This window comes from Trichomycterus rosablanca, chromosome 11, assembly GCF_030014385.1.
Source record: "Trichomycterus rosablanca isolate fTriRos1 chromosome 11, fTriRos1.hap1, whole genome shotgun sequence".
Taxonomy (NCBI): domain Eukaryota; kingdom Metazoa; phylum Chordata; class Actinopteri; order Siluriformes; family Trichomycteridae; genus Trichomycterus; species Trichomycterus rosablanca.
The window spans coordinates 13,336,006-13,359,752 of NC_085998.1; the positions used below are offsets into that span (position 1 = coordinate 13,336,006).

At 40.1% G+C, this 23,747-nt stretch overlaps 1 protein-coding gene across 9 annotated transcripts in view; it reads right to left on the reverse strand.

Annotated features, from left to right (window-relative positions):
• LOC134323614 (ryanodine receptor 1-like) overlaps positions 1 to 23,747 on the reverse strand; it is a 139,989-nt gene that overhangs the window by 96,249 nt on the left and 19,993 nt on the right. For 7 of the 9 annotated variants that reach the window (XM_063005180.1, XM_063005188.1, XM_063005185.1 and 4 more), the window contains 12 exons: positions 14,538 to 14,657; positions 13,906 to 14,007; positions 12,963 to 12,983; positions 8,269 to 8,343; positions 6,806 to 6,884; positions 6,431 to 6,543; positions 6,245 to 6,344; positions 4,310 to 4,406; positions 4,096 to 4,170; positions 3,741 to 3,897; positions 647 to 811; positions 419 to 540 (listed from right to left, as the gene is read on the reverse strand). In XM_063005180.1, coding sequence (XP_062861250.1) covers positions 419 to 540; positions 647 to 811; positions 3,741 to 3,897; positions 4,096 to 4,170; positions 4,310 to 4,406; positions 6,245 to 6,344; positions 6,431 to 6,543; positions 6,806 to 6,884; positions 8,269 to 8,343; positions 12,963 to 12,983; positions 13,906 to 14,007; positions 14,538 to 14,657 — 1,226 coding nt within the window. The remainder of the gene's footprint in view (positions 1 to 418; positions 541 to 646; positions 812 to 3,740; positions 3,898 to 4,095; positions 4,171 to 4,309; positions 4,407 to 6,244; positions 6,345 to 6,430; positions 6,544 to 6,805; positions 6,885 to 8,268; positions 8,344 to 12,962; positions 12,984 to 13,905; positions 14,008 to 14,537; positions 14,658 to 23,747) is intronic. The other 2 variants (XM_063005187.1, XM_063005184.1) reach the window with 1 other exon arrangement.

Genomic DNA, 23,747 nt, shown 5'->3' on the forward strand with positions numbered 1-23,747 from the left:
GTTCAATTTAACTGACAGTTAACTGCATCTTGTGTCTGCTAAATGCTGATGCTTAATTTGACCTTGGGAACCCAGCCAGCAAGGCAACACTTTTTAGCCAGAGCAGACCCCACACTGAGCATGGGCTGCACAAGTTGGTAAGTTGAGGTGCCACTTGTGCATTGCCATCCCGGGCTTGTTCTGCCTTTCCTTACTTTAATCAAACTTGGTTGTTGCAGGCACTCTAAGCAGCTTGCCATGCTGTGACAAGAAGTTTTTTCTTTCTACGCTAACCCTTTTCTATCCACTTTCACAGCTGCGAGCTGCAGATGTTTTTGTGTCCTTCATTTGTTACTTTGCTTGTTTCCTTTATTCTGGCCACCACTTTTATTAAGCAAATATAAATGATCAGATGTAATTAGGCTATGAGGTGCCATACTTGATGAACTGCGTAAAAAGAGCTGTGTTGCTGTAAATCATGCGAGATGCCTGAGACTCCTCCGTCTGAGAGCGTGACAGCACTACAGCATCATCCATGTGGCCTTCCTGATGCAGAGTGACCTGTGGTGAGACAGAATAATATGACATTTACACAAATGACTGGTAAAATCCATTTATAAAGAATAAAACAATAATGCGGCCTGGTATCTCAGAGGCTGCATTGTACCTTTCTCTTCATGGTACCCAGACGAGCTGCTTTGGCATCAAGGGCAGCATAGGTGAGCCACAGACCCGTGGAGACATGCTGCACGAAGCACATGGACTCACCGTACTTGATTTCTGGTATGCCCATGCCCTCAACATCACGCTTCTTTGCAACCTCAACCTTCTCCTGCTCAGAGAAAGTGGAAGAATAAAGAAAAGTTGCTTTTTAGGAATTAAAAAAAAAACCCTGAAATTTTGGCTGCAAGGCTGGAAAACACAGTGTGAAACTAGCAGGCAATCACACATTTACCCTCACTTAAACCTAAGGGGAAATTCTAAGTAGCCAATTCACACATTTACACTATATGGACAAACGTATTGGACCACCCCTGTGTTTCAGCCATCACAATTGCTTACAGGTGTAGTTAGGGCTGGACGATATGGCTAAAATTTATATCACGATATAACTCCTAATTTCGGTCGATACGATATAATTCCGATATCGATATGAATAATACAAATGTCAGAAAAACTGCCACCAAAATTGGATGGCTGTACCTGCAAACCTCTTTTCTGGTTTCTGGCAAGAAATACAAGCTGAATACATGACTGAATTAGTCCTTCATCTCTTATCAGCTATTTCGTCTGCTTCTTTTTCAACTGTGGACAGTGGCGGAGCCAGACAATTTCCATAGGGGTGGCCAGACTGAGACCACTGCTCACACAGGGGTGGCACAGAAACTGTCTGATACCTTTTTTTTTTATGTGGCAAGTTGCTGTGGATCTATAACCTTAACATTATGAGAAAGAATTTCAAAGATATTCCTTTGCAATACTTTATCATTTGACTGCAAACATGTGTGTACTGATGAGACTCATCTGAACCCCAGAACATGCTAGCGTGAATGCATGGAAAACAAATTTTTATTTTCTTTCAACAATATAATACAGACTGACCAACACTATTAAGCCAAATCAGCATTGAAAATTGGCTTTACTTGTAATAGCCTTCCACAATGCTGGAGCTTCTTAAAACTGAATATTTTCTTTTAAATGGAAGTGAAAAAAAAAAGCCCAATTTGGAGGAAAACCGCCCAATCTGGCAACACTCAGGGCTCTAGACTAACTTTTTGCACTGGTTGCACTGGTGTGCCTAACTTTTTTTCTTAGGTGCACCGGCACAAAAGTTAGGTGCACCCAAATTTTCTACCGCATCGCATTTAACACCTGTTTAACAGGTTCACTTTTTTTAATACTGACTTTGATTGATATTGATTAACTAACAATCTGGTCAACATTAAGTTCTTTATTTGAAGCACAATTCTACACGAAAGGTAACTTACTGAAAAAGTGTTGGTGTTTAAAGTGCTTCACTGAGCTGAAATTTAAACTCAAGATAAATTAAATAAAAAGAAAATCTAAATTAAAAGTGCAAGTGTTTTAAGGGCTTCAAACTGCACATCTCATTTAATGATAAGAATATTACATATGGTTAATGCAGTAACGACACGCATATTATTGACATAGGCTACATCACATGACATTATTACATTTTTTGCCGCTGATATTTTTAAAGTGCCTTAAAAAAACATGAACTGTGTGATATGACGTGGTAAAAGTGACCCGGACAGAACGAACAACGTTTAACGTGAAATATAAACAGCACACGTGAAGTAAATCCAGCTAAACACAGATACATGTGGAGCTGTTAGACTGGGTTTGATGGTTATTTCACACAGATGTTTGTTTGTATCATGGAACTTTAATGATGTTTTATCTCTCGAGTCGAGCGCTGAGCAAATCGGTTATTTATGTCGAGAGTCGCGGTGAAAGCGAAGTGCAAAACTCTTCTCACGTCAATTAACTAAAGAAAACAACAACTGAGACAAACACGTCACGTCTTCTTATCACCGATATTTGATTGATGTTTTTACATTAAAACCAACATCTGTAACAGCAGCACAGATGCTCACACATAGTCTACACACTCCGTCATGATATTTCTCTCGGGATATCGCCCGCCGGTGATGACGCTGGTCCCGCCCTTCACTATCTCTGATTGGTTTAGATATATAGATATGATTAGATTATGGGCCTAATGTGTGTCTGTTGGTGCACTGGAGACTTTCAGAGTCACAGAGACTTTTTTTCCCCTCGAACGGCTGGTCGCAGATTGACTGTGGATGCTCGTTCACTCACAGCTGTTGAACTTATTTAGCCGCTAATATCCACCGTGTTGTAGGTAGCGTAATCAGAGCAGTAACTGTGGCGCACGTCATCATGCACTTACGTAAGCATATCGATCGAATTTGTTTAAAAATCATATCACCGTTATTGAAACATTTTCTATCGCAATATATATCGATATCGAATTATTGTCCAGCACTAGGTGTAGTATATTAATTATATGTAGGAGAAACCCCTTTGCTGTTCCAGGTTCAAGGTCTATAAAGACAGGAAGAAAAGCCCTGACCTCAATCCTACTGAACAGCTTTGAAATAAACTGGAACATCAGTTGAGTGCCCAGCTATACAAATGCTCTTATGACTGAATTGGCACAAATTCCAACAGACATACATCAGTCTGTGATAAGCCTTCTCAGAAGGGTGGCTCTTATTATAGCTAAAACAATCACATAGATGTCACTCTGTTTTAATATCATGTCTTTTTTAATGGGACGTCCAACTAGCTCAAGATCAGGTGTCTAAATACTTTTGGCCATATAGTGTACATGTTTTTTGGGAGGCTGGAGGGAACTGGATTACCTGGAGAAAGCCCACACATGTATGGCAAAAGCATGCCAAACTGCACAGTGAGTAAGTGAAGTGTAACAGAGCTACCCATTTTTTTCTCATGGCTGCTCCAGTATTTAAGGGTCGCCACTGCGAATCATTCTGATCAGCATACCTGAATTAGCAACATTTTTATGCTGGCTGCCCTTCATGATTAATTAATTACATACATTTATTTTAATTAAATTGTATTAAACTGCATGTGCAATATAATATATGCAATAGTAAAGGTGCAGTACTGATTTGTTTGTCATTGCTCTAAGGGTTATAGGTCATTTTATGGCTTGTCTGAGATCACTGAGAATGTATAGAATGCACAGAGACCTTGGAGGCTCGGAAGCAGAAGGCCGACTGTTTGGTGTTGGCCTTCGCAGGTTCAAGTACCATCAGGCCCTTTTCTTCATCCAGACACACATAACGCCCGGTGGTGATGTGACGGATACGGAACGGCTGACCCCACTTCATATGACTTCCACTCCAGCTGCAGAGAGCAAGCAGAAAAGTATTTGGATTGTTTTTATCGACAACTTCAATGTGGTCAGAGTTGCGATGGCTCCTGCAGGAATACCCTGAATAGGGCCAGTCTATCGCAGGCCGGTGGCACTGCCGCAATTTGAATTTGAAAGGGAATCTGTTGTTTCTTAAATTCTAAAACAAATGTAATGAAGATTTCTCTTGCCTGATTCTCAGAGGTTCAAGTCTCCATAAAGACCGAGCTTGACTGCAGACCGCTCCTGACTCGTACTGAGCAATCCTGGCAAAACAGACACCAAAGAGAACAGACAGAGATAGACACAGACACCAGAAATAAGTACAGCAAGTAGAAAAATGGAGCAAATATTGCTGGCAATGTTTCTCCAAAGTTATTGAGGTGATTTTGTTTTCGATCTTACTTGCGCTGTTCTTCTCCTTGGTCTGGTGGTGAGATGGCCAGACATTCATCCATATGACCATGGAACAATCGCAGAACATGGCCTCCAGTTAAAAAACCTAAAGAAAAAGATCAGTAATCAACTACAGATCTATCTCAACAAACAGACGTGCATATTCAAGATTAGAGAGCCTTATGAAAATGTTATATTGTGTTCTGTGTAAAAATAAAACAAGTCTCTGAAAACTGTATTGTAATTCATTATTTTTTTTGTCCCTCATTTTGTTGTTACTAAGAAATTACACTAAAGCAGAATACAGTGAGTTAACCTTTTTTTTCCCTCTTAGACACCCCATGTTAAAAAAAAAAAACCTCTGGAGCCCCATTTGACATGTTATAATAATATTCCTACGCTTTTAGTGAGGATGACAAAAGGTATTGTGTTCCTGCTCATGGAAAATTCGATGAATCCTTAATAAAGGTATATTATCCTGGTATATCTTATATTTTTTGGGGTCTTACCCACCTGGTTGAGAACTATTGGTCTAATACCACCACTGCTGGGATTGAAACCTGGATTGCTAACAACCGGCCCTACAAAGACTCCTACAGGGCATGTACAAAGTCATGATAGGCTATGCTGGGAAGGGGGGATGTATCTCTGACCCACACCAACCTGACCACAACAAAGCAGTTGATAAAAATAAAAGTATTGTTTACATGAGTAATTAGGAGTTTTTAACCTGCATGAGCAACACATGGCTGTGTGGTCAAAACAGGCCTACCATTGTTATGTATTAATGCATGTGTATGGCCACTGTTACAGTCTGCCACACAACATAATCACTCCAATAAATAATAATTCAAATAAAATGTTAAAAAAGGTTAAACTATGATCAAAGGTTTGTTTTACATTTATAGCTATGGCATTTTTATCCTTGCAATTGTGACTAAATAAAGCGCAAGCAATTGAGAGTAAAGGGCCTTACTTAGGGTCCCAACAGTGAAACCTTTTCAGTGGTTGGGCTTGAACCAGTAACCTTTCACATATATTCCATACAAGCTACCACTGCATTTTTTAACGCCACTTACACACAAATATAGACCAAGTTTTATTTGGGTCAAAATGATAAAAAGCAGAATCACTGCTATTTTGCTTTTAAAAAATGCTAAATCACTAAGGGCCCACACACACATTTGACCTAAATACTCAAATACATACTAGGATTTATTTTGGGCTGACCAGGAGACGCATTTTTAACACTGTTTCAACAGATTTTCCTCTCAACCTAAAAATAATGTAGGCATGTGTGAATGAACATTTTAAAACAACATTCTGAATGTGCTGGTCAACCACCCCTGAGATCCAGGTTCAATGAAAAAAAGCGGTTGGCAACTGCACGTGTGTTAACAGGGCTGAGTTTTGGGGACGGTCCTACTTTTTCCAGCAGTGGAAACTGGGGAACTGGATATTCCTCCCAGGAGGAAAAATCCTCCCAAAAGTCCTCAGCAGATCACTGCACACTTTAATGGCTTTGGAATGCAAAGCACTTAACACCACAAAAGCCTGGTTCTTGGTACCCAAAATACATCCGTTCACAAGTTTCATGTCAAACACAGTCATGGACAATTTTGCATCTCCAATTCATCTCACTTGCATGTGTTTTGACTGTGGGAGGAAACCGGAGCTCCCGGAGGAAACCCACGCAGACACGGGGGAATATGCAAACTCCACACAGAAAGGACCCAGTCCACCCCACCTGGGGATCGAACCCAGGACCTTAATGCTGTAAGGCAACAGTGTTACCCACAGAGCCACCGTGCTGCATAGCTTTTAAAGCAGGAAAAAATGATTGCTTCAGTGATGTTGATTGCTTCAGTCTTTATAAATATGGTTTATATGGCATTTTTGAATCATAAACCTATCTTTAATTATAGGAACTAAGTAATAGTTTACCCTCTGCAAGTTCACATCCTGAACAGACTGGATTCATGTTCCACAGAGTCTGCATGAACGAGGCGTCCACCATTAAGTCCCCGCTGGCATAGGACAGGTGCTGCAGAAGGACAAAAAAACTAAGCTTACACACACATCACATAACTACAATACAGGAAGAAGACAGAACATCGACGAGTTTCATACCAGGTATCTCTCGGAGGACACGCTAACCAAGATGAGGTCATCTCCTACTCTGACCTTCTCACCTTCTGACCTCTGCTTAGAGGCTGGATGGATAGTCCACCAGCATGCCTCGCCTAATAATATGCAAAATAGTTAGTGCACATTTTAACATTTCAAAGAATGGCAAAACCTAAGTCACATGTTCATATGCATAGAAACATGAATTAAAGAATCATTACAAATCCACTAGTGGAAGGGTCACTACACTGGTCACACAGTAGAAGAAATTAGCTGAGCTATATATATTTTATTCGTGATAACCTATCAGACAACTCCAATCCCCACCCAAAATCCATAAGCATAGAATGCTGGTGTCAGTGGGTATGTTAGAAGTACCTGTAGAGTCCTCCTGCAAGCCCACATCAAAGGCCAGCTTGTCCGTGAGTGAACGTGATGTGGTCAGGCAACTGAGATACTACAATTTAAACATGACAGCATGTTAAAAGAGACAGTCAGTTATTCAAATCAGTGGTTTTTAAACTGGTATTTAATTTAAACATTTAACATTAAACATTTCTTTGTTTAAAAGGTTTAATTTTTTCACAGGAGAATCGCAACCGCCACACGCCCCTCTGACACGTGTGCAGTACCGACCCATTTTTTCACCTGCACGAGGCGTTTTCATATGGGGATCAGTTTCGTACACGGAGAGTCACGCACCGATCCCCATAATCCCCCGTCTCATTGTGCAGTCACCATCGATTAGCCAGCAGAGGCCACAATTGTAGCAGTTAGGAGAAAACCCAGGTCAGGCATTGTCCTGCCCCTTACAGACACACAGCCAATCCTGTGTCTGTGTAAGCACCTGGCCGGCTGATAGCAGAGCTGAGATTGAACTCGAGAGCTCCAGATCTCAGCCCTGGTGGGCTAACGTATTATACCACCACACCACCCGAGCACCTACATCACTACATCTACAAACAGGATAATTTACTTCAAGACCGACTATGTTTACCAGAATGAAAGAATATATAAGCATGTCATAGCTAAAGGGATGCAGATGCTACCCTAAATATGCAGCCCTTATGGAATAGACAGACCTTTTGATAATGGGTAAGATTATTATATCCATCAGCAACCTATGCATTTTAACAAACTGCTACGACTAGCCAGCCCAAACATCTAAATAAACATCTATAGCGCCGCTCAGGTGGCGCAGCGGTAAAATACGCTAGCATACCAGAGCTGGGTTTTCGAATACATCGTATCGAAACTCAGCTCTGCCACCCGGCTGGGCTGGGCGGCTGAATGAACATTGATTGGCTGTTGTTCATAGGGTTAGGGGCAAGCCGGATCACGGGTCCTCATAACTGGTGCAATTACGACCCCTGCTGGCTGACTGATGGCACCTGAACAGGGCTGAGGAATAATGCTGATCAGGGTGTGGCTCTCCGTGCACAGTGCTGATCGGTATATATGAACTCGACTCGTGCAGGTGAAAAATGCAGTCTGTACTGAGCACGTGTCGGAGGGGGCATGTGTCAGATAAGAAGCGTCCTCAGTCAGCAGTGGGAATGCAATGGGGGTAATTGGACACGACTAGATTAGGGGAGAAAATTGGGGGGAAAGGCAGAAAAAATAGACATCTATAGCATTAATTATCCACGATTAAGATTTATGTATACTGGGAATGTGAGCTCACATTTTTTGAAGGTTTTTTTTTTATCATGACAGGGGGTCAGGTTTAAGAACCCCAAATGTAAATAATTTGTAAATGTAAATACATTGTAAATAAAACAAAATCTATTTTTCAACAACATTAAAGACAATACAGGACAGAGGTCTGGTTTGTGTCTCACCATGCCAGAATGGCTGTGTCTCAGCAGAATGGCGTGGCCATATAGCAGCGTTCGATGACCACCTCCTTGAGAGGACTGGAAGCAGAGCGTCCAAGCAAAGAAGAACAAGAAATTAATTCCAAAGTAACATTAATCATCTTTTGTACCAGACAAAAGTGTGTGTTTGTTTGTTTATTAGGATTTTAACATCATGTTTTACACTTTTGGTTACATTCATGACAGGAACGGTAGTTACTCATTACACAAGGTTCATCACTTCTCAAGGTTATATCAAACACAGTCATGGACAATTTTGTATCTCCAATTCACCTCGCTTGCATGTCTTTGGACTGTGGGAGGAAACTGGAGTACCCGGACCTGGACCGCCCCACCTGGGGATCAAACCCAGGACCTTCGTGCTGTGAGGCGACAGTGCTTGTGTGTGTGTGTAAGTGTGTATGTTTAGAATTGTTTGTGTATGTGTTGTGAGTTCTAACACCAGCCGTCTTCATCCTATATAAAAAATGTTTAGGAGCACAACAAACAAAACAATGAAAGAAGAGGGTAAAACAAACACAGAGCATCATGGGAAGAGAGAAGGAAGAGGAGCCACATTTAAGAAGAATGGGCATCCTTTCCTTTCTGGTCACACTTAAAGGAAGTGTATTATAGTACAGCACACATAAGTACATAACCATCGAACAAACAGAGGTCAAAGTTCACACCAAACTGAAAGTTCACAAACCGCTTCACCTTTCTTAGCAATAAGTAAGGTTTAGGAATGGGAAGACAATGATTATTGTTATTAGTCGTTATGGTCACTGACACCAGCAGGGTGAACAGCATCAGCTGTGTCAGTAGCACTGCGTGGGTGAGAGAGAGAACACACACTGCAGAACTCGCGGGTTAAGCACACCTTAATCCACCTGTGTGGGTCAGTGTGTTACGCCACCACCTGTCTTTCTCTCCACATTAGCAACTGTGGCTTTGGAAGATTGTCTCTCAGCACCACGTGTCAGATTCTGTCCCTATTGACACCCCTCTCCCTCCCTTCCTCCCTCCTGCTGTGACTTCCACATGCCATGCTATTCTCATTATCATGGCAGAGGTCGCTGAATGTTTTAGAAGCAGGTGAAGTCCTGCTAATGCCAATAAGGATGCACTACTTCTCTCTCACTCTCTGTCTCTCTTGTTGTGAGATTGACATCAGGATGTTTTTGCTAGCTCACCTAGTCTGTTCACAGGTTTAATCCAGGTAAAATGGAACAAAAAGGTGGTCACTTCACATTCCCTTCATCCCTTATTTGTATTCACACATGTAGAAACATCCTTCAATAGGTAAATCCCCAAGTATGTTTACAGCTACTGTACATCTGTATGCACAGCTGCTGTTATATTGCTAACAATGCTTCAATACTTTATTTCTTACTGTTATGTTGTTAACCTCTTATGTAATTAAATTAAATGTAATGTAATTAAAGCTACCTCACCAAAACATTAGCTAGCAGCTTACTTATCAAGCATTAGTGAGCTAACACTGTTATTCAGCCTAACAAACTTTACCTGAATAACTTTGCTATTATTTAGCCAATCTTGAGTTTTGCCCAGCATGAAAACTGATCCACAGAGCTGCAACTAGTTCACTCATTAATTACTAGGGATGTAACGATGCACCACAACACAGTTAAAAATCGGTGCACTTGTGCCACGATTTGAATCGGTCATTCATTTAAGATGAATCAATATTCATTTTAAACAGCAGAGGGCACTGGTATGCTATTCACCTCACCTGGTTGATGGCACTTCACAAAGAGGATACTTTCTTTATTTCTATTTATTTATTTATATAATGTTAAATTTGTTTTAAAATTTCATTTCAGTTTTTTTTTACACAATAAGCATTATTTGGCATAGTTTGTACCTAACTCAGAAATTAAAGGGCATTCATTATTTAGATAAATAAAACATAAGCACAAATACAATATTTTATTTTTATGAGAAATAATAAAAGGAAACTTTCTCTTAATTTGTCTTCAGTTTTCAAAAAAAAGAAAAAAAAAATGGAAAAAAATCGTATCGTGAAACCAGTATCGTGAATCGCATCGCATCGTGGGTAGAGTGTATCGTTACATCCCTATTAATTACCAACTACACATGTTATAACTGCATTGCTGTATAATCGGAACATAATATATATGAAAAAGTAAAAAGTATTTGGACACCTGACTATGGACTAGTTAAACGGCCCATTAAAAAAAAAAAAAAAAAAAAAAAAAAGGTATTAAAACAGAGTGATCTGTTCAGTTTTAATAACAGCCACTCTGCTGCAAAGGCTTCTCACAAGACTTTAAATTACGTCTGTAAAAACTTGTGCCCATCCAGTCAAAAAATAATTTGTATGTCTTGGCACTAATGTTGCCATGCCGGAACTGGAGAGAGCTTTATCTAAACTGTTGAAAGCATATAATTGTCTTTATATAATTGATTTATTAAACCTGTTAGCAATTGTTGTGGTTGAAACACATGAATTAAAAAATTTAGAATCAGTGTCCTAAAAGGGTGTCCAAATACTTTTGTACTTTTTAACAAATCAAATACAAATACAATTCTAGGGTGTCAGACTTCAGTTCTGAAGGGACAGAAAAATGCAGCAACACACTTATTTCAGCCCAGCTGATTACCAACTTGGTGTGTTTCGTATAAATTGCATTGATAATTTTCACATTGATGTAACTTTTGTCTTTTCGATAGTTGTTTTCTATGGTCAAGGAAAACATTTACAATTCTGAGTAGTACTTCATAAAATAAGGGATTATAAAGTACTTGACTGATGGACTGCACCACTCATATCTGCCTCACAGCCTTCAGAGAACCTGCTGTCATGAGCACTGTTTTGTTAAAGAAATAGGCACGAATACTTGAGCATGTCATGGCTAGTTCTGAGCTGGGATTTTCATCTCTATGATGCAATAGCACACTGTCCAGCTGAAACCCCACATCAGAAACAGGGACCTCCAGAGCTTGAGTTTGACACCACTAGACTAAAATGGTGTTTCTTATTAAAGTATGGAATGAGATGAGTAGGAGATAAAATTGTGAAAGGAAAGTTTTAAAAAAGTAGGAAAGAAAAGAAGTCGTTCTGTTGAGGATGGTGAGTGATTTGGTAGTGATGATATAGTAAAAGCTGTAAAGTGTGGTAAAAGAAAAAAGAAGGTGATGGTTAGTGAAATGGTGCATGAAATGGTGCATGAAATGGCGGTGAAACAGGCACATATCTAAAGAAAACCCTGCATTTCTTTTGATAATAGACGGACATTCTCGATTTATAGAAAGAAACACTGGATTTTCTTTAAAAACCTGTATACTAAAATGGCTCATGAAAGTTATAGCCCCGGTAAGGCTGCGTTCACACGGACAGTCTTGATTTCTGTAAAAAATTGTCTAGATCGTTGGTATATATACCAATTTTCTCCCCTAATCTAGTCGTATCCAATTACCTTGATTGCATCCTCCAATGATTTAACCCTCCACCGCTGACTGATGACGCTTCTCAACTGACACATACCCCCTCTGGCATGTGCTCAGTACAGACTGCATTTTTCACCTGCACGAGTCAAGTTCATATATACCGATCAGCACTGTGCACGGAGAGCCACACCCTGATCAGCAGTATTCCTCAGCCCTGTGCAGGCACCATCAATTAGCCAGCAGGGGTCGTAATTGCACCAGTTAAGAGGACCCATGATCTGGCTTGCCCCTAACCCTATGAACAACAGCCAATCGTTGTTCATGCAGCCGCCCAGCCCAGCCGGATTTAAGAGCTGAGATTCGATACGATGTATTCAAAATCCCAGCTCTGGTGTGCTAGCGTATATTACCGCTGCGCCACCTTAGTGGCAATTGTTGGTATATTCGTAGGTGGAGTTTATTTTAACCAAATCACTGAGAAACTCATGTCTTGATTTTTTATCTTATGTAGGTAAAAGAATTAAAAACAATAAGATTACATATAGTTAAAGATGCATAACTATATAAGATAATAGTAATAAGAGTAATATACTAATACAATTTGGTTTATACTCTAACCTGTAGGTTATTTTTCTCTACAAACATTCATCTGAGACAAAAAAAATATGGATTTTTATTGTTGGCATGGGCAGTTTTGTAGAATAGAGTTAAGTTGATAGCCCGGTTTAATTTACTGATTTAATAAATAAATGACTGATACATGATTAGTAATGATCAGTGTATATGATTCACCCTTGCACTGCTCTCATTAAAATTAGTCATATCAATTTATTTTCCACCAGATTCCAAGAATGTCCATGTAAACGTAGCCCAAGGCTCTTGATGTGTGATGGCAGCAAACTGAGATCAAAGGGGGTATTTTCTAGCTGTAGCCAGAATTTGAGTAATCTTACTCCTGTCTCTATGTCTCTGATGTTTATTCGTACATTGACTCGTATTACGTTTGTTGGAAATGTCACTGGGCTACGAAATGTAGTTCCTGCAACGCAGACCGAGTAAAGAACAGGTGTGAACAAAACTAAGGAGGAAGAGAATGTTCGGGGGAGAAGGACAGTAACTGCAGCACCATTTCATTTCATCTGAACAAGACACACTGGGCGGGAGGGACAGGAGGAAGTGAAAGAGAGGTGCTTAGATCGGACTGGGGTCAACAGATAAACACGAGATAAACATGAGCAAGGACATACCCACTGGTCCAAATCGACCGCCTATGTGCGGCAGAGAAAGAGATGAGGGGTCAGGAAAGAGACAAAAAAAAAAAAAGTAGATGAGGTAAGTTGCGCTTAGAGGCACTAGGGAAGGTTTTTCCCCAAAATTGTCTTTTACTACCTCCTTACTCCTCAAAACAACCCTTAAATGACAGTGAAATGCTATCATACAAACAAAAAATAACTAAATAAATAATAAATAAATAAAAATGAGTGAATTTTTATCAGAAAGCTCTTAGGCCATCATTATATTTGTTATTGTCTACATATATGCAAAATACTCTCTGAGCACTGTATTAGGTACACCTACCTAACACAAACATTCATTTATTATTTTTAATCTACACCATACAGATTAACTTTGTACATATACAATTACTGACTGTAGCCCATCTGCTAATCTGTGTACTTTGACATCACCCTTGTACCCCCACAGGACCCTGACTGACCAGATATTATGGGGTGATGGACCATTCTCAGCACTGCACTTCCAATATTTGGGTAATGACATGGTAGTGTGTGTTGTATACATGTAGGTGCAGCAGCGTTGTTGGGATTTCTAAAAACCTTAACGTCAATGCTGGAAGTAGAATAGTGCTCCATCCAAAAATATAGCTTTAGTCTTTGATTGCACCCCTACAAGAAGTTTTAACAGAGTATGCGTTCCAAAAAAAGAGGCCAGTAAGTGTATTTAAAAATCCCAACAGTGCTGCACTTGATATTCAACACACAGACACACATAGAATAGTCCACCACCCAAGAAAGATCTGGTCAGTAAGGTTCCTATGAGCATCCGTTGATAAACGGCGTACAAGGGGGTGAAAATGAGTACAGAGCAGCATATGTGCTTCATTCAGTAACTGTATCCCCAAAAAGTTCAACTTCCCCCAAATCCTCTGATATTCGTGACTTTGGCTCCTACCTCGTTCATCTCGACAGTGTTGGCCAGCATCTCCTGCAACGCCCGCACCGAGAGCGACTGCTCCAGCACGAAGGCGCAAATTGCCAAATCAGGAGGCACATTCTAAACGTGGGACAGAAAAACACACATAAGAGATTGTTACTTTAAGTAAAAACACAAGCTAAACACAGTAGATACAGGTGTTACTGGTGTTCCTGGATCATGTCAGTTTAAAATGCAGGTTCAGGTTGATTCAAATTGATTGCACTTGTATAATTACTTTCCAGGCAGCCTGGAAAAAGTTGAATAAAATCTGTTCTGGCAGTTTCCTGGCCCAAATCTGAATGGCAACCGTCAGTTTTTAGGAGATTTTGGTTATTAACGCTGTCATGAACAAGACAATTTTACTTAACACACATTTGATAGAATCAGATTTAGGTCAGTTTTCTCATGCAGTGCAGACATAGACAAAATGATATGTATATTATCTTAACAAAAGGTTTATTGTAGCCAAGTATGCCCACTTTGTTACTTGATTTTAGACTTTTGAAAATTAACTATTATCCTAATAGTTATTATCCTAACTATTAACCAAAGTCTACATTCATAACCAGAATACAGTCAAGTTTATGCACATAAAAGCCAAAAGATACCTGAGCGTTGGACGTTGTTTCAAGAAAGCATAGTCGGTCCCCAAAGCCCTCACATGACAGACAGAGCTTGATCTGCTCTTTCAGGACGGTCGCTGTACACTGGAGCACCACCGTGTCACCCTGAAATGAATACATTTAAAAAAATGAATAATCATTAGGATCATAAGTCAGATATTAATAATGCAGTTGGCTGCCAACAATGGACTTGAGATAATTCATGCATAGTTTTAAGCCTTTGCTTTGACCTACAGGCAACAACTATGAAAATCTTTGAAGGATGAACAGCTTTGATATTGCCAATTAATGTCAGAAAATAAGGCAATAGCTGGGTGCAAGGCAAAAATTCACACTGCACAGGGTGCCAATTCATCCCAAGGGTATTGTGCGCTCATAGATTTATACATTCACTCACTTACTCGAACTAAAAAGCAACTAAGAGCAGACAATCCACCCTCTGAAAGGGGTGCAAAACTCCTTACAGATAGTGACAGAAGGCAAGAAACAAACCAATGGTTCCAGGACCCACCCACATTACCTGCTGTGCCACTGTGCTTACTATTTTTAATATGCTAGCCAATAACATGCCACATAAGCAAAAATCCTTTTATTATTATTTTTTTTTTTTTTCCATGGGATACCCTTCCTGACAAGCCTCCTAATTTTATCCGGCCCTGGGACTGGCACTGAGACCATACTGAGCTGTTTTCCTTAATAAGACATTAGCCAATCATGTCCGTGTGGACACCCGACAAGCCAGTAGCACTGCTATTCAAACCCTGGATTACCAGATATCAGTGGTAGTGGGTTAGCATACTTTACGCCACCCGAGTGTCCTCCCATATTTTAAAACATTGGGGTATTTAAAATAAGTCAAATTTTAGTTTACATTTTGGTTCATCTATAACTTGCTCTTTTTAACTGTTAGCTCAGCTCTATGCTAATGCGAAACAAAATCTAGAACAGGCATTGACAAGGTGTTCAAACAAAATGCATAAACAGTTTAAAGTTTTATACATAAAACATGGCATAAATGTAACATTCCTGACTCATAAAAATGTGGAATTTAAACAGGTAATGAATTGAGATTCCTATAACCACAGCAAGACAGACAGATAAACACATACACACACGGTCGGGTGTAAATGTACCAATAAACACTTCCAGTTCCACCGTCCAGCTGACACAGTGCATTCTCAGCTGTTCCTCCAGTCACTCATTCTTTATATAAGCATGTTAGCGCCATCTCTGCAACTTTTCATTTCTATCTTAAAGCTGACAGTTTCATCCTGTCGTTTTACATGATCTTGCTCTTGAACCCTTAATTTAATGTGTTTTTTTTTTTTTTTACAGTCGCTCCATCATTAATCTTGTGGCAGCCTTAATCTGTCTGGCTGTGCTTTTCTAGACAAAAATTAGAACACTGTGACCACTGTCCTTCTTGGCTGCCTCTTCTAATAAATGTATTCTAGTACTGTATAGTCAAGTAGTTAGGTTTAGATACAATACAGGGACAAAATTATTGGGACACATCTTCTAATTATTGAATGAATCTGTTTCAGTCACAACAATTGCTAACATCAAACATATATGAAATGATATGCTTTGTTTTGGAAAAGGAACCTTCCCTAATCTTTTGCTTCAATGTCTGTACCGACATGAAGGAAAGCTTGGTTTACAGAATCTCCTGTGGCCTGCAGAGCTCTGACCTCAGCCTCAGTCCCATTGACCAGCTTTGGAACATCAATTAAGGCTTTCTTGACCATCAGTGCCCAGCCATACAAATGATCTTTTGACTGAATGGGCACAAATTCTCATAGACATGATATAAGCAGAAGAGTGGCTGTTGTTCTAGCTACAAAGAACATATAGAGGTCACTCTATATGAATACAATTCACTTTTGGTATAAATATTAAAAACTACAGTCATCATAAAGATTAACTTTGAGGTGCCTTATGTTTTGCAATTTTTTGCTTTGTACACTTAAACTCATTTATCAACCAATATAGACCCGCATAAGACCGCTATGGTCAGACTATGTTTGGGAGACGGACCATCATCAGGACAGCAATGACAGGTAACATGGTAATTACATATTAGTGTGTGTTGTTCTGGTATGAGTGTATCAGGTGCAGCAGTGATGGTCAATATTGGAAGTAAATCAGTGCTCCAACCAAAAATATAAAGCTAACAGCATCCTGTAATAAAAAAGTAACCACTTATAAAAGACCGGACAAAAATGAACACATAGAAAATAGTCTGTACACCTACAATAAGTGCAAAAAGAGTACGTGTTCCTATTTAGGCTGTTTTGGGCACTTGAGTGGTGCAGCTGTCTAATGTGCAAGCACATCACAACAGGATGTTTAAACTCCCGAGTTCGAATCTCTGCAGAGCAGGCTGGACGTCCACACAAAAACAACTGGCCGTGTTTGAGTAAATGTTGGACAGGGTCTATTCTCACTGCTGCTGTTATATGCAATCTCTGTGAGTAGTTTGGGTGCCTGCACAAACAGGAAGGGGGAACATAGTGTGGCTCTCCATATGTGATACGGCTGTGTGGGAACCAAACAATGGCAGGTGAAAAGAACCGGCTGCAGATTGAACACGTGCCAAAGGGGCGTGTGGTGATCCGGCTCTCCTCTCCTCTCCCTGACCCTCATATGGAGATGAAGCAATACTGATTCTCTAAAAGGTTCCAGAAGCTCCAGTGACCCTTCATACTGCTTCTGAACTATCATGTATTGGTGTAGTCATGCACATGTGAACATCAGTGATAAAGGACCAACAGTGTCTCTCTCTTATCTACTATCACCATTATTCATCGCTTTTTCCTCATTTGTACACCATGATCTTATATCTTATCTACTACTCCATCTACCACAACTACGAAATTATAAGAGCAAAATTAAAAGTATGATGAATATAAACCAGGACTGGGTGATACAATGGCATGGTACAAAACATTGTACTAAAAAAACTCATTACACAGTTTCATTTATTTTTTAATGATTCACATTTCGCTTCACTAGGTTATTTATAGAGTGTTGTGAAAATGCATTTTCCTCTATCTAAATATCCTCTATTTCTGGACAATCATCACACGTTTTTGATCATCATACAAAATATTAAATATTGAGAAATTAAAAACAATTTATTAGCAAATAATACAAAATGTTTATACCTCACAACTAAGAGGCAATTAAAGTTTTACATGTTCAGGCATTTTCAGAAACCCTGGCACCAATGATGCTGAATCTTTCCAGAAGATCCAATACCTGATATGCATTTTGAAGGCAGCAGGGTGGGAAACTTACAGTATTTCAGTATGAAGAAGACAAAAGTCATGACAACAACAACAAAAGCACTTTACAACATTACCATTGATGTAGAAGTCAAAGTGGTGAACAGCTTCTGCCTACTTGAACCAATTATTAAGAGTCAGAAGTCAGGAAATACAACACAGACTGGCACATGGCAGAACAAGAATAAAGAAAGATGAAAAGATGTTCAGATGTAATGATTTGTCTCTCCAAACAAAGATTTTTCAGAATTGCCCAGACTGTGGTCTTTTCTATGGGTCTTTTTGGATGTAAAAGCTAAGCAGTAAAAAGCAGGACAGCGAGACAGGATGCCTTTAAACTTTAGTGCTGGTGATGACTTTTGAGAGTTTTTTGGTATATAAAAACAAACAAATGGATCCTTAACCAAAAAAAAACCCACCCTCTCACCTAAAGCCTAAACAACTAAACTGAATCTCTCTTACTTTGGACACATTATGAGAAGAGGAAAAAGGAACAAGCTATTAGGAAGCCTAAAGACCCAAACAGAAGACAGGACACTCTGGAGAAATGCTATCTATATGGTCACCAAGAATCAGAACTGACTCGATTGCACTTGTATATGCAGAGTTAGAATTTACTGCTTTTAACTCAAATACAGTTTGTGGTAAGAAACAAAATTCATTTACCAACATAAATAAACCAGTTACTTGTGTGTTGGTTGTCTGGTTGATTAAACATTACCTTTCCAAACAAACTATAAAAGGCATCTAGATTAAAAAGATCAGAACAAAAGAAAAACGGTTGAAATAACTGGCATAGCCTTGAAAATTGAAAGTGTCTGTAAGGTTAAAGTCCCTTTTGCTGACCAAAACAAGCCGTAAGTGATCTGCCACTGTGTGCGTCAGCTGCATTAACAGTGATACATCATCGTGCAAATCTGCAGTCCTGAACCCCCATGCTAACAGGCTTAACTCATGCCTGTATAAATACACTCAAAGCCACTGGGGGGATTTCCAGGATTCATAATGCTTTACGTTACTCTCAACAAATGAGCAGCACTAATGTGTCACTACAAGACCTCAGAGCTCCGACAGAGCTCAGATAAAGGTGAGCCAATCCAGATTTAAAAACTCTGATCATTAATAATAACAAAGACATGATCATTGAAGACACCAGATACAGGGGCAGTGAAGATGGCAGACTGTTCCACTAAGGCGAGTATAAGATTACAGTTCATCCATATTTAGGATGGGATTCATGGGAAGGACATGTCTGCACTGCAAGCAACACACGGGACAGGCAACTGTGCCAAAGGAAAAAAGAAAAACATTTAAAAGAACAGTGATTGCTACAGTTATTGTAAAACTGTTTGGGTTCAACATTTTAAAATTTAGGGTAGTTTAAACGTATTTGCAACTATAATCTTTTCAAAATGCCTATTAGCCATTAAAAAAGGTCTAGACCTGTCAAGAAGTCAGTCAGTCAGCCGCTCAGGTGGCGCAGCGGTAAAAACCCACACTGGAACCAGAGCTGGGATCTCGAATACATTGGCTTGGCTGAGCTGCCACATGAACAACGACTGGCGTGTTGTTCAGATAGGGATGGGATATTAAAAGCCAGATAGGGATTCTCTCATAACTAATGCAATTACGACCTCTACTGGCTGATTGATGGCGCCTGCACAGAGACGGGAAAAGAGTGCTGTCAGGGTGTGTCTCTCCGTACACAGTGCTGATCCACATTGCACTCGTCAAATTGTAGATGAGAAAATGCATACAGCAGCTGCCCACGTGTCGAAAGGAAGCGTGGGTTAGCTTCGTTCTCCTCAATCAGAGCGGGGATCGGCATTGGTGGAGAGGAAGCATGACGCAATCGGGCAATTGGATGCTCTAAAAGGGAGAAAAAGGGGAGAAAATGCATAAACAAAATATATATATATATAGTGGGGCCAAAAAGTATTTAGTCAGCCACTGATTGTGCAAGTTCTCCTACTTAGAAAGATGAGAGAGGTCTGTAATTTTCATCATAGGTACACTTCAACTATGAGAGACAAAATGAGCAAAAAAAAATCCAGGAAATCACATTGTAGGATTTTTTAAGAATTTATTTGTAAATTATGGTGGAAAATAAGTATTTGGTCAATAACAAAAGTTCAACTCAATACTTTGTAACATAACCTTTGTTGGCTATGACAGAGGTCAAACGTTTCCTGTAAGTCTTCACCAGGTTTGCACACACTGTAGCTGGTATTTTGGCCCATTCCTCCATGCAGATCTCCTCTAGAGCAGTGATGTTTTGGGGCTGTCGCTGGGCAACATGGACTTTCAACTCCCTCCACAAATTTTCTATGGGGTTGAGGTCTAGAGACTGGCTAGGCCACTCCAGGACCTTGAAATGCTTTTTACGGAGCCACTCCTTCGTTGCCCGAGCGGTGTGTTTGGGATCATTGTCATGCTGGAAGACCCAGCCATGTTCCATCTTCAATGCTCTCACTGATTTTTTGGCTTAAAAATCTCACGATACATGGCCCCGTTCATTCTTCCCTTAACACGGATCAGTCGTCCTGATTGCTCCCACAGTTGATTTATTGACACCAACCTGCTTGCCTATTGTAGATTCACTCTTCCCAGCCTGGTGCAGGTCTACAATTTTCTTCCTGGTGTCCTTCGACAGCTCTTTGGTCTTGGCCATGGTTGAGTTTGGAGTCTGACTGTTTGAGGCTGTGGACAGGTGTCTTTTATACAGATAACGAGGTCAAACAGGTGCCATTAATACAGGTAACGAGTGGAGGACAGAAGAGCTTCTTAAAGAAGAAGTTACAGGTCTGTGAGAGCCAGAAATCTTGCTTGTTTGTTATTGACCAAATACTTATTTTCCACCATAATTTACAAATAAATTCTTTAAAAATCCTACAATGTGATTTCCTGGATTTTTTTTTCTCATTTTGTCTCTCATAGTTGAAGTGTACCTATGATGAAAATTACAGACCTCTCTCATCTTTCTAAGTAGGAGAACTTGCACAATCAGTGGCTGACTAAATACTTTTTGACCCCACTGTACAGTATATATATACAGTGTATCACAAAAGTGAGTACACCCCTCACATTTCTGCAAATATTTCATTATATCTTTTCATGGGACAACACTATAGACATGAAACTTGGATATAACTTAGAGTAGTCAGTGTACAGCTTGTATAGCAGTGTAGATTTACTGTCTTCTGAAAATAACTCAACACACAGCCATTAATGTCTAAATAGCTGGCAACATAAGTGAGTACACCCCACAGTGAACATGTCCAAATTGTGCCCAAATGTGTCGTTGTCCCTCCCTGGTGTCATGTGTCAAGGTCCCAGGTGTAAATGGGGAGCAGGGCTGTTAAATTTGGTGTTTTGGGTACAATTCTCTCATACTGGCCACTGGATATTCAACATGGCACCTCATGGCAAAGAACTCTCTGAGGATGTGAGAAATAGAATTGTTGCTCTCCACAAAGATGGCCTGGGCTATAAGAAGATTGCTAACACCCTGAAACTGAGCTACAGCATGGTGGCCAAGGTCATACAGCGGTTTTCCAGGACAGGTTCCACTCGGAACAGGCTTCGCCAGGGTCGACCAAAGAAGTTGAGTCCACGTGTTCGGCGTCATATCCAGAGGTTGGCTTTAAAAAATAGACACATGAGTGCTGCCAGCATTGCTGCAGAGGTTGAAGACGTGGGAGGTCAGCCTGTCAGTGCTCAGACCATACACCGCACACTGCATCAACTCGGTCTGCATGGTCATCATCCCAGAAGGAAGCTGACGCACAAGAAAGCCCGCAAACAGTTTGCTGAAGACAAGCAGTCCAAGAACATGGATTACTGGAATGCCCTGTGGTCTGACGAGACCAAGATAAACTTGTTTGGCTCAGATGGTGTCCAGCATGTGTGGCGGCGCCCTGGTGAGAAGTACCAAGACAACTGTATCTTGCCTACAGTCAAGCATGGTGGTGGTAGCATCATGGTCTTGGGCTGCATGAGTGTTGCTGGCACTGGGGAGCTGCAGTTCATTGAGGGAAACATGAATTCCAACATGTACTGTGACATTCTGAAACAGAGCATGATCCCCTCCCTTCGAAAACTGGGCCTCATGGCAGTTTTCCAACAGGATAACGACCCCAAACACAACCTCCAAGATGACAACTGCCTTGCTGAGGAAGCTGAAGGTAAAGGTGATGGACTAAACCCAATTGAGCACCTGTGGCGCATCCTCAAGTGGAAGGTGGAGGAGTTCAAGGTGTCTAACATTCACCAGCTCCGTGATGTCATCATGGAGGAGTGGAAGAGGATTCCAGTAGCAACCTGTGCAGCTCTGGTGAATTCCATGCCCAGGAGGGTTAAGGCAGTGCTGGATAATAATGGTGGTCACACAAAATATTGACACTTTGGGCACAATTTGGACATGTTCACTGTGGGGTGTACTCACTTATGTTGCCAGCTATTTAGACATTAATGGCTGTGTGTTGAGTTATTTTCAGAAGACAGTAAATCTACACTGCTATACAAGTTGTACACTGACTACTCTAAGTTATATCCAAGTTTCATGTCTATAGTGTTGTCCCATGAAAAGATATAATAAAATATTTGCAGAAATGTGAGGGGTGTACTCACTTTTGTGATACACTGTATATATATATATATATATATATATATATATATATATATATATAAACTGAAAATGAAATCACAAACACAGTCTATGAACGGATACAGAAATCAACGGACACTGTCAGGTAAATTTTTAGAAAGGAGACAGAATGTACTGCAATAAAAATAATACTAATAATCACACAGCAGGAATAGACAATGAACAATGTCCCAATACATTGCAAGGGCATCATTCATCCACACATTCCCATAATGGCCACTTTTTTAAAGCAGGCCCCAGGTTTGGATCCATGCTGGGCATGGAATGTGTTTGTTGGTGGGATGGGGTGACACTTGCATATTGTTGACCCCAGCTTGTTCTGGGTTTCCTTCATTTCCTCTTTTTTCAGAAAACTTGGCTGTCACAGGCACTTGGAACTGCTTGCCATATTGTGACAAGCAGTTTAAATATTACATTTTCAGCATTAGCAGATGCTTTTATCCAAAGCGACTTACAGTACTGTGACAGTATAGCAATTGAGGGCTAAGGGCCTTGCTCAAGGGTCCACTAGTGGCAACCTGGCAGTTGTGGGGCTTGAACCAGCCTTTTGATTACTAATCAAGTACCTTAACCGCTAGGCTACAACTGCCACAATTTTGTGCTATCACTTCTCTTTCCACTCTCCGTTGTGGGCTGACGATGTTTTTGTGTCTTTTATTTGTTACTTTGCTTTTATCGTTTGTGGCTTTTTAGCCCCAGTAATTTACCAGCTTGGTTGGGCATCCTGCAAATTGGGTTCACTAATCTATCCTGTTACAGTATACCCAAAAATATACATGTTATAGGTTTTATATGTAGCTCATAGATATATTTTAGATGTAGCTCATAAACAGCCAATGAATGCACATACAGGATTACTGGCAGGTAATAAATTGGCTAGAAAGTGTGTATATTCCCATTTGCTGCATTTAACAGGCAATTTTATCCAAAACAACTTATATTAATGACTAAATACAATTTGATCAATTGAGGGTAAAGGGCCATACTCAGGGGCCCAACAGTGGTAACTTGGTGGTGGTGGGGCTTAAATCTGCAACATTCTGATTACTACTCCAGTCAGTACCTTAACCACCCCAACCAGTAACACTGCTTCTATATATAAAGTTCCAAGTTATTCCTAATAAACCTGCCAAGTTGTGGAATGTTCAAAGTAATGTTTATTAAACTTCACTGTAATGTTATATTTATAATCCCTGTAATTTTACTGTAAGCGCTGCTGTACTTGTTCATTTATTCACCTCT